At 39.8% G+C, this 17705-nt stretch overlaps 1 protein-coding gene across 1 annotated transcript; it reads left to right on the top strand.

The window, feature by feature from the left end:
* Nucleotides 1-6142: 6142 nt before the first annotated feature.
* Nucleotides 6143-16111, top strand: rpl6 (ribosomal protein L6). The gene is made up of 7 exons (XM_048555939.2): nucleotides 6143-6165; nucleotides 7428-7616; nucleotides 8989-9087; nucleotides 9853-9996; nucleotides 12065-12113; nucleotides 12862-13046; nucleotides 15915-16111. Exons 2-7 carry the CDS (start codon nucleotides 7428-7430, stop codon nucleotides 16065-16067), a joined length of 819 nt encoding a protein of 272 aa, XP_048411896.1. The 5' UTR covers nucleotides 6143-6165; the 3' UTR covers nucleotides 16068-16111.
* Nucleotides 16112-17705: the final 1594 nt, after the last annotated feature.

Raw genomic sequence — 17705 nt, forward strand, 5'->3', positions numbered from 1 at the left:
AACCCTCTGTCTGATTTTTGTTTTACATCCCTAATCCACATTTCGTCATCAAACTGGTGATTATTCAGCTGAGTCATTGAAAAATTCTCGTACTTGATTCTAATCCATATGTAGCTTTAGTAATATAAAATTAAAGGTTTTTCAATTTTTTCAAATACAGAAGATTTTGGAACTTATTACGTTTCTTTTTGGAGCGTACAGATTGCCATTGTGAAAAGCAAAGGGAATCAAACTAAACTTAATTTTTGGTTAAAAATAGGTTTATGAATGATGACAGGCACATAATTCATACTATATGCAGGTAACGAGTTTGTAGTTTATATTGTTTTATAGGGCATGATCCCTTTCTGACACAAAAACCAATAGCTGCTGAAGGTAAAGCCATCTCCTCAATTTTTTCAGAGATAATGGGAACTGCAGATGCTGGAGAATTCCAAGATAATAAAATGTGAGGCTGGATGAACACAGCAGGCCAAGCAGCATCTCAGGAGCACAAAAGCTGACGTTTCGGGCCTAGACCCTTCATCAGAGAGGGGGATGGGGAGAGGGAACTGGAATAAATAGGGAGAGAGGGGGAGGCGGACCGAAGATGGAGAGTAAAGAAGATAGGTGGAGAGAGTATAGGTGGGGAGGTAGGGAGGGGATAGGTCAGTCCAGGGAAGACGGACAGTTCAAGGAAGTGGGATGAGGTTAGTAGGTAGCTGGGGGTGTGGCTTGGGGTGGGAGGAACGGATGGGTGAGAGGAAGAACCGGTTAGGGAGGCAGAGACAGGTTGGACTGGTTTTGGGATGCAGTGGGTGGGGGGGAAGAGCTGGGCTGGTTGTGTGGTGCAGTGGGGGGAGGGGACGAACTAGGCTGGTTTAGGGATGCAGTAGGAGAAGGGGAGATTTTGAAACTGGTGAAGTCCACATTGATACCATTAGGCTGCAGGGTTCCCAGGCGGAATATGAGTTGCTGTTCCTGCAACCTTCGGGTGGCATCATTGTGGCAGTGCAGGAGGCCCATGATGGACATGTCATCTAGAGAATGGGAGGGGGAGTGGAAATGGTTTGCGACTGGGAGGTGCAGTTGTTTGTTGCGAACTGAGCGGAGGTGTTCCGCAAAGCGGTCCCCAAGCCTCCGCTTGGTTTCCCCAATGTAGAGGAAGCCGCACCGGGTACAGTGGATGCAGTATACCACATTGGCAGATGTGCAGGTGAACCTCTGCTTAATGTGGAATGTCATCTTGGGGCCTGGGATAGGGGTGAGGGAGGAGGTGTGGGGACAAGTGTAGCATTTCCTGCGGTTGCAGGGGAAGGTGCCGGGTGTGGTGGGGTTGGAGGGCAGTGTGGAGCGAACAAGGGAGTCACGGAGAGAGTGGGGACCGCTTTGCAGAACACCTCCGCTCAGTTCGCAACAAACAACTGCACCTCCCAGTCGCAAACCATTTCCACTCCCCCTCCCATTCTCTAGATGACATGTCCATCATGGGCCTCCTGCACTGCCACAATGATGCCACCCGAAGGTTGCAGGAACAGCAACTCATATTCCGCCTGGGAACCCTGCAGCCATATGGTATCAATGTGGACTTCACCAGTTTCAAAATCTCCCCTTCCCCTACTGCATCCCTAAACCAGCCTAGTTCGTCCCCTCCCCCCACTGCACCACACAACCAGCCCAGCTCTTCCCCACCACCCACTGCATCCCAAAACCAGTCCAACCTGTCTCTGCCTCCCTAACCGGTTCTTCCTCTCACCCATCCGTTCCTCCCACCCCAAGCCACACCCCCAGCTACCTACTAACCTCATCCCACCTCCTTGACCTGTCCGTCTTCCCTGGACTGACCTATCCCCTCCCCACCTATACTCTCTCTACCTATCTTCTTTACTCTCCATCTTCGGTCCGCCTCCCCCTCTCTCCCTATTTATTCCAGTTCCCTCTCCCCATCCCCCTCTCTGATGAAGGGTCTAGGCCCGAAACGTCAGCTTTTGTGCTCCTGAGATGCTGCTTGGCCTGCTGTGTTCATCCAGCCTCACATTTTATTATCCTCAATTTTTTCACGTATTTTTCAGTTTTTATTTATGTAATCAATTGGGAATATGTATATTCATGTCTACAGGATACTTGGTTTTTAAATTGAAAGATCAATTGAAATCATGGATATTAAATTTAAAATTCTTTAATTGAAGATTAATAAAGTGTGATTATGGTGTTGGTGATACTAACAAACTGAATTGTGTTTAACACTGGCTGATGCTTCCCAAAGGCATAGATGAAGTACAAAATTATGCAGAACTAGACTGCTGAAGTGAATTGCAAACGTTAGTCTAGACTTTCTGATTCAACCATATCTCCTACACATCAAAGCTACTGATCATTTCAGAGATGACCCTCAAAAATGACTTTCTGAGCTTGCAGTAACTTGCATATTAGAGGTGGCTCACAGTTGCTGCCATGGAGTTGTAAAAATGCACCTGGAAATGTTGAACATGAAGCTGCTTAGAGTTGTTACTGAAGCTTCACTTTACTTACTAGTCACATTCCTCATATGATATGTACCCCTAAAATCCAGTATTTAAAACAAGATAAATTGCAATAATCATTTCTGTTTGTTCTTTATGCATGAAACAAGATTTTAAGACTGCAGCAATATAAAATCGTAATAGGTTGCTTGGTGTGGGAAATGGTACAGTATTGGGGGTACTCTTTAAAAGATGAGTTTAAAGGATGTTGACTAGAAAAATTAAGGGACATTTACTTTGTACTTAAACTATATCTAACCTTGGCTGGTTGGAAAGTATATGTTAGAAATTAGCACAGAAACATGCCCATGCTGCTGTTTACACTGCATTCAAGGCTCCTGCTCTAACCCAACCCCATCAATATATCCTTATATTCCTTTCTCCTGAATTTGTTTATCCAGCTTTGCTGAAGTGCAAATGTACACCTCAGCCACTCCATGTGGTAGAGAGTTCCACATTCTTGACCACACTCAGTAATGATTTTTTTTTAAATTGCCTCTTAGATTTGTTGGTGACCATCTGAAACTTGTGGCATCTCTGTTTGAACTGTCTCTGCCTTTCCTCTCCACCAATGGAAATATTTTTCTGAATCTATTAGATCACGTCTTTGTCTTTTCTAAAGAAAGTACCCCCAGATTGTTAAACCTTTTCTGAGAGATAATAATTCCTTAGTTCTGGTATCATTCGCCTTTTAACCATCACATCCAACACCTCTCAATCCTTTTTATAATATGGAGACCAGAACTGTCCACTGTACTCCCAATTGTGGTCTAACTAAGGTTCTATACAAGGTTAACTATGTACTTCTTGTTTAATTACATTGCTGTTGAAAAGAACCCCACTGCTTTGGTTACTTTTTATGTATAAAACTGCAATGTTACTTTCGGTGATTGCTAAATCTATAGTCTCCAATCTCTCTGTCTTCCATTTAGGCATTTTATTTTCTGATAGAATGAAGTCTTATTCTTCCCAAAAATTATCACTTCACACATAATTGATTAACCAGTCATATGCCCATTCTGTTTGCTTATTAATGCTTCCTTATTGTCATCACAGTCTTCCCCTGTATTAACTACTTATCCTGAAACTTGCTGGCAATCCACAAATTTATAATGTCCAAATCCAGTGATTTTTGTGATGTGAATAAGCCAATGGATAAAGTATGAACAACACTGATTGTGAAGGGTAGATTTTCACCTTCAGGTTTAAGTCCTAAGAAATGGCATTCACACTAATGGAAATTTTAATTGCAAGTTGTACTTAATTTCTAGTGTAAGCTTATTTGCATAACTATTCACAGCGTCAACTGCAGGCACAGAAGGATCCAGGAATTACACTATAGTAATTTGAATTAATACAGTTCTTCTAATGCAGTAAAGTGTTCCAGGCACATCATGGCAATCATCAAATTAAAGTAGGCACCAAGTTACATAAGGAGATACTAGGATAAGTGACCAAAATTTAGGCAATGAGAGGTTTTTAAAGTGTGTCATAAATGTAGGGGAACAATGCATAGAGGCTTGGCAGCTGAAGGTACTGCCACCAATTGTTTAGCAATTACAACTGGGTATGCACAAGGGGCAAGAATTGGGGGAATATAGTAATCTTCGAGTTATAAAACTGGAAGAATACACATAGATAGAGTGAGCCATGGAAGTATTTGGAAACAAATAAGAATGAGAATATTAAAATTGAAGCATTGTTTAACTGGCAACTAATGTAAGACATCGAACTTAATGATGATGATGACAGATCAAGGCTTGATATGAATTAGGATACCTGCATAAGAGTTTTGGGATAGATTATGTTTAGACAAGGTGAACATTTTAAGGCCACTGGATGAGTGTCTTTTGAATGTAAAACATTTAGGTTAATTATATGAAAGATCATAATAGAGATATAATCTGAAAGTCTCAAAAAACATTTTGAGTTAGGGTTGACGTGAAGCAACAGGGCTTTAAAAGTTGCAGGTAAAAATGGTGGAAAGGTATTGTCATAATCTGAAGTCATACTAGAGCAATTCAGCATGAGCAGTTCTGCCTCAGCTGCTTAAGTGAAGGATGGTGAGGAGGGTTACCCTCCATCCCATTCTATAGTATTATCCCTTAGATAGCATTGTAGGAGACTACAATTTTCTGTAGCTAAATTTCACATCAAACCAACTATTACAACCAATATATCTGTGGGAGAGTAAGCACTGTGCTTGCCTAGTTCCATTCTAATCCATTTAGTGGAGGCAGATAATCATGTACGTTAACTTTTCTTCCTGCTCCAACACCATTACTGCTGATGTTCCACAAGGATTTGTCCTTGGCCACCTCCTATTTCTCAACTACTTACTGTCTTTTGGTAACATCCTCCAAAAGCACATTCAAGTTCTGCGTGTCGTTTGATATTACCCAACTCTAACTCATCACCGCCCATCTCAAATCCCTCCACCGCCTCTAAATTATCAGATTGTGTCCAACTTGTTGAAATGGATGAGCAAAAAATTTCCTCCAATCAAATATTGGGAAATCAACATCATTGTTTTGATTGCCCTTACCGAACTTCTTTCCCAAATCAGGAATTACAACACTGTCTGAATCTGAATTAGACTATTCACAACCTTGTTAGATCCAAAGATGAGTTTCCATTTATGTATAATGCAAGAATCTATTCCCAAAATTAATAAAGCAGAAAATAGGAATTTAAAAATGAGTAATATTTTAAATGAAGGTCACATTTAATTTGCATATCAACTTTTGTAGTGAAGTGATTTTGATGATTCACTGATGAGGAAAAATTAGTTAATGTAACACTGGTTTCCTTGATGAAGCGAAGACCACCTGAACACACACAGGTCCCATTCAGACATCTATTACAAACATTAGACACGGCCGACTCACCCATGTAAACACTGAACAAAATCTCCAGCGTCGTGCCTCAGAACACGATGATATTCATATTCATTGTTTCTATTTCTCACAAAAGTCATATTATGATTTCCTTGAGGCGGGTTGCCTAATTACTCGAAGCCTACAGTTAATAAGAACTAGAACGTTATTTCTATGGAGTGAATTCATACACATGGTTCTATAAGCAAAAGAGTGGTGTACAAAGAGCAAGGCAAATTCATTAGCTATACATATTAATCTTGAATCTGAACATTAATCAATAAAAATTCATACTTGAATTAGTTGGGATTGAACAAAAACTAAGACAGACCATCTTGAGATAATGGGAACTGCAGATGCTGGAGATTCCAAGATAATAAAATGTGGGGCTGGATGAACACAGCAGGCCAAAACTCCTGAGATGCTGCTTGGCCTGCTGTGTTCATCCAGCCCCACATTTTATTATCACAGACCATCTTGACCTCTGTTGTGAGATTTGGTCAACACCTTTCAACGTGGTTTGACGGCTTTGACTACGACTCCCATAGTGCTTTGCAGGCCCGTTGGCGGAAGTCAAGTGACGTTTCATCAACGTCTTATAGCAACGTGGACCGGATGTCTTGCCCTTCCTTTTGAGAAAAGGTGAGAATGGCGGCGTTTATTCCATGAAGTAGTGAGCTGAAAATCAGCGTCCATCGGAGTCAGGAAATCTTCTCCACAATTAGTACTGCTCCAAAAGAGTAATGTAGTGTTTCAGCTGATGAGATCACCCCCAATTTGCAGTTGAGGTGGTTTTTGGATGATGTTTGTGGTGGTTCTTGTTGCACACCCGGGGAAACCGACAGGGCACGGTTCCATTTTCAGACCAGTAGTGGTGTGATGGCGGTTTCTAAGTTCTTGTGCCGTGCTAGAAATTTCTATGACTAGAAGGGCGAAGGAGTTAACGAAATGTAAGGGGTGAGGCCGGCTGGAAAGAGTAGAGCAACTAGGAGCTTGGGAGTCTTAATGCATAGAGTTTAGCGGTGTGGACTGCTTGGTTTGGCAATGGTGTATATAAATGTCCTTAATGCACCTGATGTGGTGGAAACATTATGAAAATATCTAGATTAGAAAAGCTGATAGCTTTGTATCAGCTCTTGCAATTTTCATGAAATTGTCGTTTATCCAACTTTATTCTTAAGAGTGTTATCCTAATAAATTTCATCCGGTTGGTTGGTCTGATTCCCTCACAACCCCCCCCCCCCCCCCTCCCCGCCAAAGTATACTGTTGATTTAAAGAACTATTCCAAGGCATTTATGTGATTTGCTTCATTCTAGTTTTCGACCTTAATCAGTAATTGACACTGATTTATTGATGGTACTGATGAAATACATTTCCCTTGCAGTTTATGTCAGTATTAGCTGCTAATGTTGTCCCTCGCATTGTCCAGACATTTATGTTGAACTTTGAGATCTATGCAGCAAGATATTACAGGAGGATAAATATCTCTGTGGAAGAGATGCTGTGGGAATTAACTATTTAATTACGAAACTGAAAGTGCAAAGCAGTGACAGCCATTTACATTAGATTAGTTAGATATAGTTCTTAGGTCTAAAGGGATGAAAGGCTAAGGGGACAAAGTGGGAACAGGGCACTGAGCTGGATGACCAGCCATGATCATACCAAATCAGAAGGCTGCATAGCCTCCTACTCTTGTTTTCTATGTATGAGAGCTAAAGTTTAAGCATCCCACAGACCTCCACAAATGCTCCTTCTAGAATAATGTTTGTGTTACCTCAAACTTTAGATGGCAGCTTCATGTCCAATTGACACGTTAACTATTTGATTTGCAATTTGGTACTTGGTTGTGTGATTTTGAAGTATTAAACCTTATGTCAGTACCTATTTTGGTGCAAGTTGCTTTAATGCATCAGCATAGTTTATTGAGCATGCTGGAACTTGAGTTTGAAGCTTGATCTTGCCTGTTTTGTTCATACTAAAGAGGTATTGGCCTACATCACATTGAAACCAATATGTGCAAACTTGTTTCTAAAGTGTGACTTTTGGCAGATGGCAGGAGAGAAGGAACCGATGGCAGGAGAGAAGAAAGAAGCAATGGCGGAAGGGAAAAAGAAAAAACCACGTCACCATGGTAGCCGCAATCCTGTGTTGGCTCGGGGTATCGGTAGATTTTCCCGCTCTGCCATGTATTCTAGGAGAGCCATGTATAAGCGAAAATATAGAGCTCCCGAGACAAAAGTAAGGAAAGACAAGATCTACAATATAGGCATGCAGTTTGAGAATGTTACCTTGAAGATGACATGTGAATGTAATAATTGTCAATGAAGTACATTTACCTAAATGCAAAAAAGTGGAGAGTCTAGGACCAGAGGGCATAATGTCAATAAGTGGTCATGTATTATTGAGGAGGAATTCCTCTACTACAGTGGGTTGTTGAGGCCAAGTATATTCAAGGCTGAGATAGGTATTTTTTAAAATCAGTAAAGAAATCAAGGATTATGGGGAAAAGGAAGGAAAGTGGATTTAGGGTAATCGGGTCAACCATGATCTTATCGAATGGAGGTGCAGACTCAATGGGCCAAATGGCCTACTTCTGCTCCTAAGTCTTATGGCCACCTCGTGCGGTTGTCCAAATTGTTGATGATAAATTATGAATGAGGGAATCGGTTTTAATATTTCCAAGTTTACTGTCAGTGCAAAACTAGGTGAGTGTGAGGGTGGTGAGGAGGGTGTAAAGACAGTTCAGGGCAAATTAGACAAGTGGAATGACCAAATATGCGGCAGGTGTATAACACGTATAAATGTGAAGTTGTCCATTTTCGCAGGAAAAACACTGGCAGTGTACTAGGCAATTAGTGATAGATTGGATTGGGAAGGATTGAAGAGCGAAGAGGTCAGTGTGTTGTTCACTGACAGTAAGTGTGCAGGTGCTGCAGACAGTAAGGAAGAGACGCGGCATGTCATTGTCTTTACAGGGTGGGTTGAGTACAGGGACAGTGAAGTCTTACTGCAGCTGCAGAAGGCCCTGGTAAGACCACATACCTGGAATACTATATGCAGTTTTGGTTTTTACATAAGAAAAGGTACACTTTTCATAGAGGAAGTCTAGCAAAAACTAACCAGATTGATTCCTGGACTGTCAAGTTTGATGTCTAAGCAGCAACTGGTTTCGTTGGGCATATATTCACTAGATTTGGGAGAATGAAACGGGGATCTTATACATTTCAATAAACTTCATTTATTTGCTGGACAGACAAGATGTCGGAATGATATCCCCCTGATCAGGGAGGGCCCTAACAGTAGATCGCTGTCACAAGATAAGCCATCTAATTCAGGTCGTGATCCTGTGGAATTATCATAGGAATCCATTGAGGTGAAGTCACTATACAAGCTAAGCACATCAAGGATATGGGAGAAAGCAGAACAAGAGCATTGAGATAGAAAATAAACTACGGTCAGGTTGAATGGCAGAGGAAGCTCAAAGGTCTGATTGACATATTCCTGTCCAATTTTCTGTTTATTTCTAATGGTAGAAATTGGAATTTCACGTCTTGTGGTGTAACAGATTAGAAGATAAGAAAATTTGAAAGTTGACTTCATTGCTTTTCAGATTGAGAAGAAGTTGAAGGAAAAGACTCCCTTTTCAATTACCAAGCCTGTCGGAGGAGACAAAAATGGTGGTACCCGTGTTGTCAAAATTCGCAAAATGGTAACATTTCTTTCTCTTGAACTTAAAAATGTTTTGGGTGAGGTAGAACTAATATGGCTAATTTTGAGTTTGAGATTTGGAGGTTTCTTGATGTACTCCAGTGACTTATTTTCCATCCAAATAAGAAAAGTCAATGTTGTACAGCCATTCTGTACTAGAGTTGCACTATTCTTGACATTCTCTTTCCAAGCAACAATCCTGACACTGCTGCGAAGGAATTATATGTTACGATTTTCTGCTCCCCATCAGTAGCTTGGTGGGTTTATTTGATTGCTAACTTCCAGCCTGTGGTATTCTAAATTATTTCATTTCAGCTTGGGAAGGGATTGTAGGGGTTGCCTGCTGTCCAGCAGTCTCAATTGACTGCATCTCTAAGTATATGGTGAGGGTGGGCTTTGGTGTAAATCTCTTGCCATGATGGAACCTGCTGACAGATGGCAACATGAGCAAGCTACAGGAGAACAAGTGGTAACCATGCAGCAGTAAAAAATCAGCTCAGCATTGCCGGATGGAGAGTTTCATTCTTAAAGTTAGCCAAATTCTATAAATCAGAAGGCTGAAGTTCCAGCTTTGGTTTTTTGTTAAAATGTTCAATGTTGATTAAATTGAGCTCTCTTTTAGAAAGTTTGATACAACCAGAATGAAATGTTTATTTTGTGAAGAGAAATATGCACAATTTCCGTGAAGGATCTTATTAGATCTAATTGTATACTTTACTCTTTAAAAGACAATAATTTTGTACTTTGGTCTTATTTGCTTTTCCAGCCACGCTATTACCCCACTGAAGATGTTCCTCGCAAAAGGATTAGTCATGGTAATAAACCTTTCAGCCAACACAAAAGGCATCTTCGTGCATCTATCACCCCAGGGACTGTGCTTATCATGCTTACTGGTCGCCACAGGTGTAAGGTGAGCACGGTCCATGGATTGACTTTTCTTTGTTTCCATGTTTGTAACTACGCCAGACATCGTAGATGAAAAACAGCTGTTTGGATACAGAAAGAAACCATTTTGCTTATCACATCCATGCAAGCCAGTCCAGTCGGTCAAATTTTTCTACATTGCTACTTGACTTTAACGATCAATGCACGTGAACCAGCAACACCCCCCCCCCCCCGCCCCCTTCTCTTCAGAGTTCTGTAGAACAGTGCCAACACCATACTGTTCTTATTTAATGCCATCTGACACTTAAACTGCCTATTCTGTTGTCTTCTCTCCATCCTGTTGCAGCTAATTGCTATCATCTTCAATGTTTATTACACATCCAAATTCGTTATCTTGAACAAAATTTGAATCTTCTATTGCATTCCAGTATATATTGAAAAAATGCATTGTACTGAGCAGTGACCATTGAAGGAAATGAACGTATATCACCTAACAGTCTGAAAATCAATTAGCACAACTCCTTGTTTTCTGTCTTCAAGCTATTTTTTGACCAAGCTGAAAATGATCCTCTTATTCCACAAGCTTCAGTTTTGTTAAATTGCTTTGTGGTTGCCTTGTCAAACACTTCCTTAAAACTCCATTTAGACCAGATTTGTTGCATACCCTTCAACTTTTGCTGTTATGCTAAAAAATATTCGTTTAGGTTGGTCAAGCACAAATCTGTCTTTTATAAATTCATGCTGGCTGTCATTAATTCAAACCTCCAAGAGCCTGTTAACTTTTCCTGTGGCATTTTTTTTTGTTTCCTTGCCAAATATTGGCCTTTATCTCACTGGCCTGTTGGAACTGTGACTACTCATACTCTTTTTGAATAAAGTGACCCTATTTGTCTCTGTCCAATCCTGTTACACAAATTTAAGATCGGCAAGTTCTTCTGCTATCATTATCTTCGCTTCCCTTTAAAAATCTGAGATGCAAACCATCCAGGGTGGGTAGGTTATCCATTCAAAGTGCATCCAGTCTTTTTAACATCATCTACCTATCGATTTTCACCCAACCCATTGTCTCTTCTGTGTTGACTACCACTGATATTTGGTTGGTGTTCTTTTTATCAGTAAATGATGGTTAAAAAGTACTCATTAACTATTTCAGCCTGTTAATGCAGAGCATTTTGTCCTTAATAGGTCCTGAACTGCCTCATACTATCAGTTTAATGATATGCATGCCAGGGAGAGATTTTGATTTCTCCTGTGTTGACTGCCATACTGTTCTTATGCTCTCATTGGCAGACCTTTTCTCCCCCGCTTGTTCACTTTCCTTCTACTTTTTAGTTCTGGTTTGGTTCTTGAAAATTCACCTGTTGTGCATCATACACCTTTTTGTTTACGTTCTCTATTTTGCTCAGCATCCATGCTATGTTGGATTTGATTTTCCTGTCTTTTCCCATTTGTTAAGCTGCTTTTGTATCTGTAGGGCAAGTACCTTTACTGTTAACAGATAATTATAGAATACAGTGGAAACTGGCCATTCTTCCCAACAAGTCCACGCCAACCCTCCGAAGAGCATCCCACCCCTGGTTTTTGCATGTCTAACCCACCTAACCTAAACATCCCTGGGCACTATAAGAGCAATTTAGCATAGCCATTCCACCTACCCTGCACATCTTTAGATTGTGGGAGGAAACCGGAACACACAGAGGAAACCCATGCGGACACGGGGTGAATGTGCAAACTCCACACAGACATTCGCCCAAGGATGGAATTGAACCCAGGTCCCTGGCGCTGTGAGGCAGCAGTGCTCTGCATGGGTTTCCTCCGGATGCTCTGGTTTTCTCCCACAGTCTACAGGTGTGCAGGCTATGTGGATCGGCTATGCTAAATTGCCCACAGTGTTCAGGGATGTGTAGGTTAGGTGGGTTATAGGGGCATGGATCTGCATGGATGCTGTGAGTGTCGGTGTGGACTTATTGGGCCAGGGGTGCCTGTTTCCGCACTGTAGGGATTCTATGATTCTAATCACCGAGCCACTATGCTGTCCCAAGTTTATAATCATTTTAATAAAGATTGATTTTTGACTGTCTTTTGCTTTACAGCGTGTAATTTTCCTGAAGCAGCTTGATAGTGGCCTGTTGCTGGTGACTGGTGAGTAAAGTTCCTTTCAGAGTTGTTTCCACTTAAATTTCATCTGTTAGAAGAGACAGAGTACAGAATTGATTGGATTGTGATTTGTTTCCTCATGCTATATGTCTATTGCATCTGCAGTTGTTTTCCTTGGACTTCTGTTTGCAACATTTTCATGTTCATAATTGCACCTTTCATTTTCTCACATGAGTATGCCAATTTCTAAGATGTTCTGCAAGCTTAAACGTTGAAGTAGTTCTGTGTTTAACACTTGTCAAAATTTCCTTCATGTTTCCATACAAAGTAGTGTAAAGAAAATCATATTTCCCAACTGGTCCTCGCAGTGAGTTATAACTTTGTTTCCACTCTGCTTGCTATTTGATTTATTAGCTTTGTTTTCAAACTTTGAAAAATTGTATAGTGGCACAGAATCTGCTGAGAATAATACTGCCTCTTATTGAACTACTTAGGCAAGGTTGCAAAATGTGTCATGTTAGTGGTAATGTAATTTTGGAGCCTTGTTCTGAATGGTGGTCTTTAGAAGGCAGATTCTAAGAGTGCAAAGACTATCAAATCAAACAGGAAGGGTTTTGTGTTTTTCTGTCCCTTCATGGGAAATGGATGTTGCTGGCTGAGCCACCATATCCCAGTTGTCCTTGAGAAGATAAAAGTGAGCTGCAGCCTTTGAACTGAGTTTGTTAATTTGCTTGCTTGATGAAATCTGCTCAGGATTGTTTACTGATTCTTCTTGCTTGCATTTTTTTTGTAGGTCCTCTGGCTCTCAACCGTGTCCCACTGCGTAGGGTTCACCAGAAATTTGTCATTGCAACATCGACAAAGATTGACCTGTCAGGTGTAAAAATTCCCAAACATCTGACTGACTCCTACTTCAAGAAGAAGAGACTGCGCAGGCCTAAGCATCAGGAGGGCGAGATTTTTGATACTGAGAAAGAGGTAGAGACAGCACTGCACTCTGATGCTCCAGCTCATTTAATCACTTGACATTGTAGCATGTTATTGCTTCTTTATTTAGAATATCTGCAATTGTACTGTTTTTGTCTACATTCTGCATTACAAATCTTACCCATAGATTGCTAACAGCACAGCATGATGATATTTGACCCATTGTGTCTGTGCTGGCTCTTGTAATAGCTATTCTGCTAGTTATTCATCTGGTCCTTCCCTAGAACCTTTTTATTTCCTCTGGATTATTTTTCCAATTCCTTTTGGAAAATGTACAGAGACATTGAGCTGACATTCTTTTCTTGCTGTACTTGTATTATTTGCTCTTCTACTTGTTACTGACTGGAGTTGTCTGTGATTTAAGCATCATGTTATTTGCTGTTATCTCCCCTCCGCCAGTGGTAGTTGGGTCTGATTAAGTACCTCTTGATATGCAAGTTTGAGGTGGTTCGTGACCAGTGTTTCATCTTTAAATAATAATTCTTGTTGCACGTTGATTGGAAAGACCATCTTGTTCCACTGTGTGATCAGTGCAACTGTCTGATATTAGCAGTATTGAACTCTGAACTGTAGCTGATGTTTTGGTCTCAACCTTTGTTCATGTCTGACAAATTCTAAAATATTCATATATAAGTATGCAATGCGTGGAAGTCTGCCAAGGGCAGGGAGACACATATTTTCTTTGCAGGTTGTGCATTGAATTAGTATGTAATAATTACCCGGATAATTCAGGGAATCCAGATGTTTGGACACAAAATTCTAAATTTGCACTTCTCTGCAGTACTGGGTGTTTCAATTTTTGAGATGATAAACCAAGATTCAAACTGTGTTTTTTGAAGGTGAAAGATCTTGTGACTTTCTTTGAAGAAGGGCTTGAGGGATCTGTCTGGTGTGTAGCAAATATTATTCCTGTTTTGAGAACTTAATGTGTGCAAATTGGCTGCTGGATTTTCTTTATTGCAGCGGCGTGCGTTTAGAGCTCTATGAAATGTATTGAGCTGTTTCAAGGTTATAAACATAGTATGGAGATGTACCTTTTAGTTTAGGAATGCAGTGCTAGTAGTGTTCTTGTTTATTCATTTCTGCCCTGCAACCAACCTGAACAGGAAGGTTACATTTCTGTTTTATAATTGGGAAGTGCAGGTACCTGATATGGTAATATGGTTTGCAAGCTACACTCTGTATCAGAAGTTGACTTCAACAATGATCTGGTACAATTTTTGCTTGCTATAGTAACAACAGTCTCAACCCAGTGAGTCACCTGCATTCCATGAGGCTCAATGGGCCTTCAGCTGACTGACAAAAATGATGTGATTTGGTGATTATTTATCTCTAATGTGATGTCTTGAATGTAGTTTCCACTTTATTCAATGGTAACATCTTTTGTCTGTTAGAAAATTGTGGATTTAAGCCCGATCAGGAACTGTGAGCACTTAATCTGAACTAACACTTAAGTAGTTTGTTTAAAGTCTGTCTCCTCGCTCACCTAGGCATAAGACTTTGTGTCGCTAACTGACAGGCGGGTTGAAGGGTTCCCTGGTGTTAAGTAATAACCGTTAAATATTTGTATTTATTGTTTGTGGCATCTTATGCTGCTCCATTTCCCAAATTACAACAGTGAACAGAGTTTAACGAATACATCAGTAGTTGATACACAGATGTAGTGCAAGTACTTAATTTAACAGTTCTTTAATATGAGCATGCATAGGAACATGTGAATTAGAAGCTTTGGACAGAGAAAGTTAACATCTTTTAGTTGAATATGACTTAAGGATAATATAAGTAAATGGAATTTGTACTGATTTGCAATTAAATTGATGCAAACAGTAGCAATCTTCTGTCTTGTAAGGCAGAAACCATTGTCTTGCGGATGAGAAGACTGCTGCTGATCTCATCAATTTGAGTGTACTTTGGAAAATTCTGTTTTGCTGACTGAAAGAAGGGTTTAGAAATTGGATGGAGGATGTTTTTGGGCTCATGTGCAAGCAAAAATTATTTTGATTCTGTGTCATTAGTTTATAATTAAGAGCTTGTTTAAAAATTTGATTTGTGTCCATGTAACCAACAAAGTTAGAATAATAGCTGCCGCTTGCTTAGAGTGCTATTGAGGCTTTGAAGCCTGATTGCAATTTTTATATTATTCACTTGCAGGATGTAGGTGTTGCTGACTGGGCTAGCACTTATTGTCCATCCCTAGTTGGTCTTGAAAGGGTGGTGGTGAGCAGTCTTGAGCCACTGCTGTTCATTGGTTGTAAGTACGTCCCTAGTCCACAACAAGGCAAATCCAGGATTTTGACCCAGTATTTCCAAGTTTGGCTGGTGAATTTATACAGCGTTATACCTTACTTACTATCTGAAATTTACCCATTGCACAGTTTCAGGCAAAAACTGAATTGTTGCTGCAGCTGAATGGTCTGGCACCACTACTTTTGAAGAAAGGTTGAGCTGTTAACATAGTTTAAATGCTCCTTAAACCTCTGTTACTTTTCCTCCTTCAAGGCATTCCTTTACACCTACCTATTCAAAGAAGCTTTTTGTTATCAAACCTAATATCATTATTTCAGTAACATATTTTGTTTTATAATACAGTATCTGGAAAACCTTAGTTTATAATGTTAAGGGATCTGTATAAATACTGTATTGTTTTACATTTACAACTTGTTACCTCACATTGTAGCAGTGAAAGTACAAAAACTTTGCGTTTGGCTCGAACATTTGGGAGGCAAAAAGTATAACTTCACCGAGTTCAATAGTCACTCAATGCATGACCTTTTGTTCCAGAAGTGATTACCAAATTCTAGTTATTTCACTTGCCAAGTTTTGCTCTTCTTCACCTTTGTACTTTTCCTCTCTTCACAGAAATATCAACTAACAGAACAGCGGAAGAAAGACCAGAAGACAGTTGATTCCCAAATCCTGCCCATTGTTAAAAAGACTCCCCAGCTCCGTGGCTACCTCCACTCCATGTTCTATCTGTCTAAGGGAGTTTACCCACATAAATTAGTCTTTTGAGCATGTTGTGAAGAGAGACTCTTATTAAAATTGGGATTTCAGCATCAGTGGCTCCTGTTTTTGTGTATGAAATGCAACAATAAAAGTGTTCTTGAATTTTTGCAGACTGCGCTTAGCTTTACGTTAGCATAATGTTTACTGTGTAAAAATCATTAGAATCTGCAAATAAGTCCTAAATTAGGGCATCCAGGCTATTGACTACAGTCCTTTTACTCATTTGTGTTTTTATTTGGCTGAACTGGACAAAGTCAGTCTCCTCCAGCAGTGTACAGGTTTGAGGCCAAGTTTAGTCTTTTAAGTAGTGCAAATTGAGTGTAGAGAATATTTGAAACCAGTTGTATGGATGCCATTGTTGCTCCCACTTTAAACCCAAGTATACCATACTGTATAAATCTGGACATTGGAATTTATAATGCAAATGTAATAATGAGAAAATATGATAGATGAACATAGACCAAATATAATTTTAAAATAATAAAAATTTAACAATTAAGTGTCCTATTTTAAACAGCACATGCCTTCCTGACTTGGGCAAGATTTTTTCAATAACTTACTGAATTTGATGAACTTACTGAATTTGATCATCTCTTGTTCAGTGATTCATCTTTTCAATCTGATGTATGCTGTTTAGTTCCATGCATTGAATTGCAAAACAGTTTATCTGCAGATAACATTGTAGGGGGTAGTTTGGATGTTTGGCATTTTAAAAAAATTATTTCAGTACTCTTGCAATCAAGTATTTAGTTCAAAAGTGTGTTTTTTTTTTAAAATCTGATGGGTGACGCCAGTTCACTGATGATTGAGTTTCCAAAATAATGTATTGTTTTGTTTATCTGATGTGCCCTCCAACTATGAAGGAAAATCGTCCTTTGGAGTTATGTAAATGAGATGGGTTAGGTCAAGTTTGATGAAACAATAGCAGTTAATGAGTGAAGATGTGTCAGGGTTCTGTTCTTTAACTAAATAAAACTCCAGTTTAATCATGATGAAATAATGGATAAGCTTTCCTCATGTCTTATTGGGCCACTCTGGTATATTTGACTTGTAGAATTATCTTTAGTACAAAGAGATCTTGTCATGGGTTTATGGTTCTACATGCCCTTAGTGAAGGTAGTACGTAAATCAGCAGTCCCTGGAATACTTTGGACTTGACTCACTTGTGTCAAATTACTTATTGCTCTAAAAAGTTGACTTGCTATTGACCCTCCCTTGATCTTGGTGTTATGATCCTAACATGGATTTGCTAATAACTTGGACGGTCCCAGTTGGGACACTTTTTTTCAATTAACTCTTCCTGCCTTTGGTGTTGGATCTTGAGGTTGTTACTACCAATTTACTTGATTCTCAAGCCTCTATAATCAACTTGATTTCCAGAGGTTAGTGCATGATATAAGTGCTGTTCAGAATTGGACAGTAAAGAGCAGAGATTTAACAGCAGATCTACTATTTAATGATTTGCCTTCTGCAATTCACACATCCTGAATTCTGGATCCGAGTATGCAGCCTGGTAATGCAATTTGTGGCTGTCCCATCATTTACAGTACAAGATTGCAGGATTCACTTAATTATGAGACCTAAATCAATTTATAGACTAAAAGCTAGACCTGACTAGTTACAAAACTGTTGCAGAAGTCTTCA

Source organism: Stegostoma tigrinum, chromosome 26 (genome assembly GCF_030684315.1).
Source record: "Stegostoma tigrinum isolate sSteTig4 chromosome 26, sSteTig4.hap1, whole genome shotgun sequence".
Taxonomy (NCBI): Eukaryota; Metazoa; Chordata; class Chondrichthyes; order Orectolobiformes; family Stegostomatidae; genus Stegostoma; species Stegostoma tigrinum.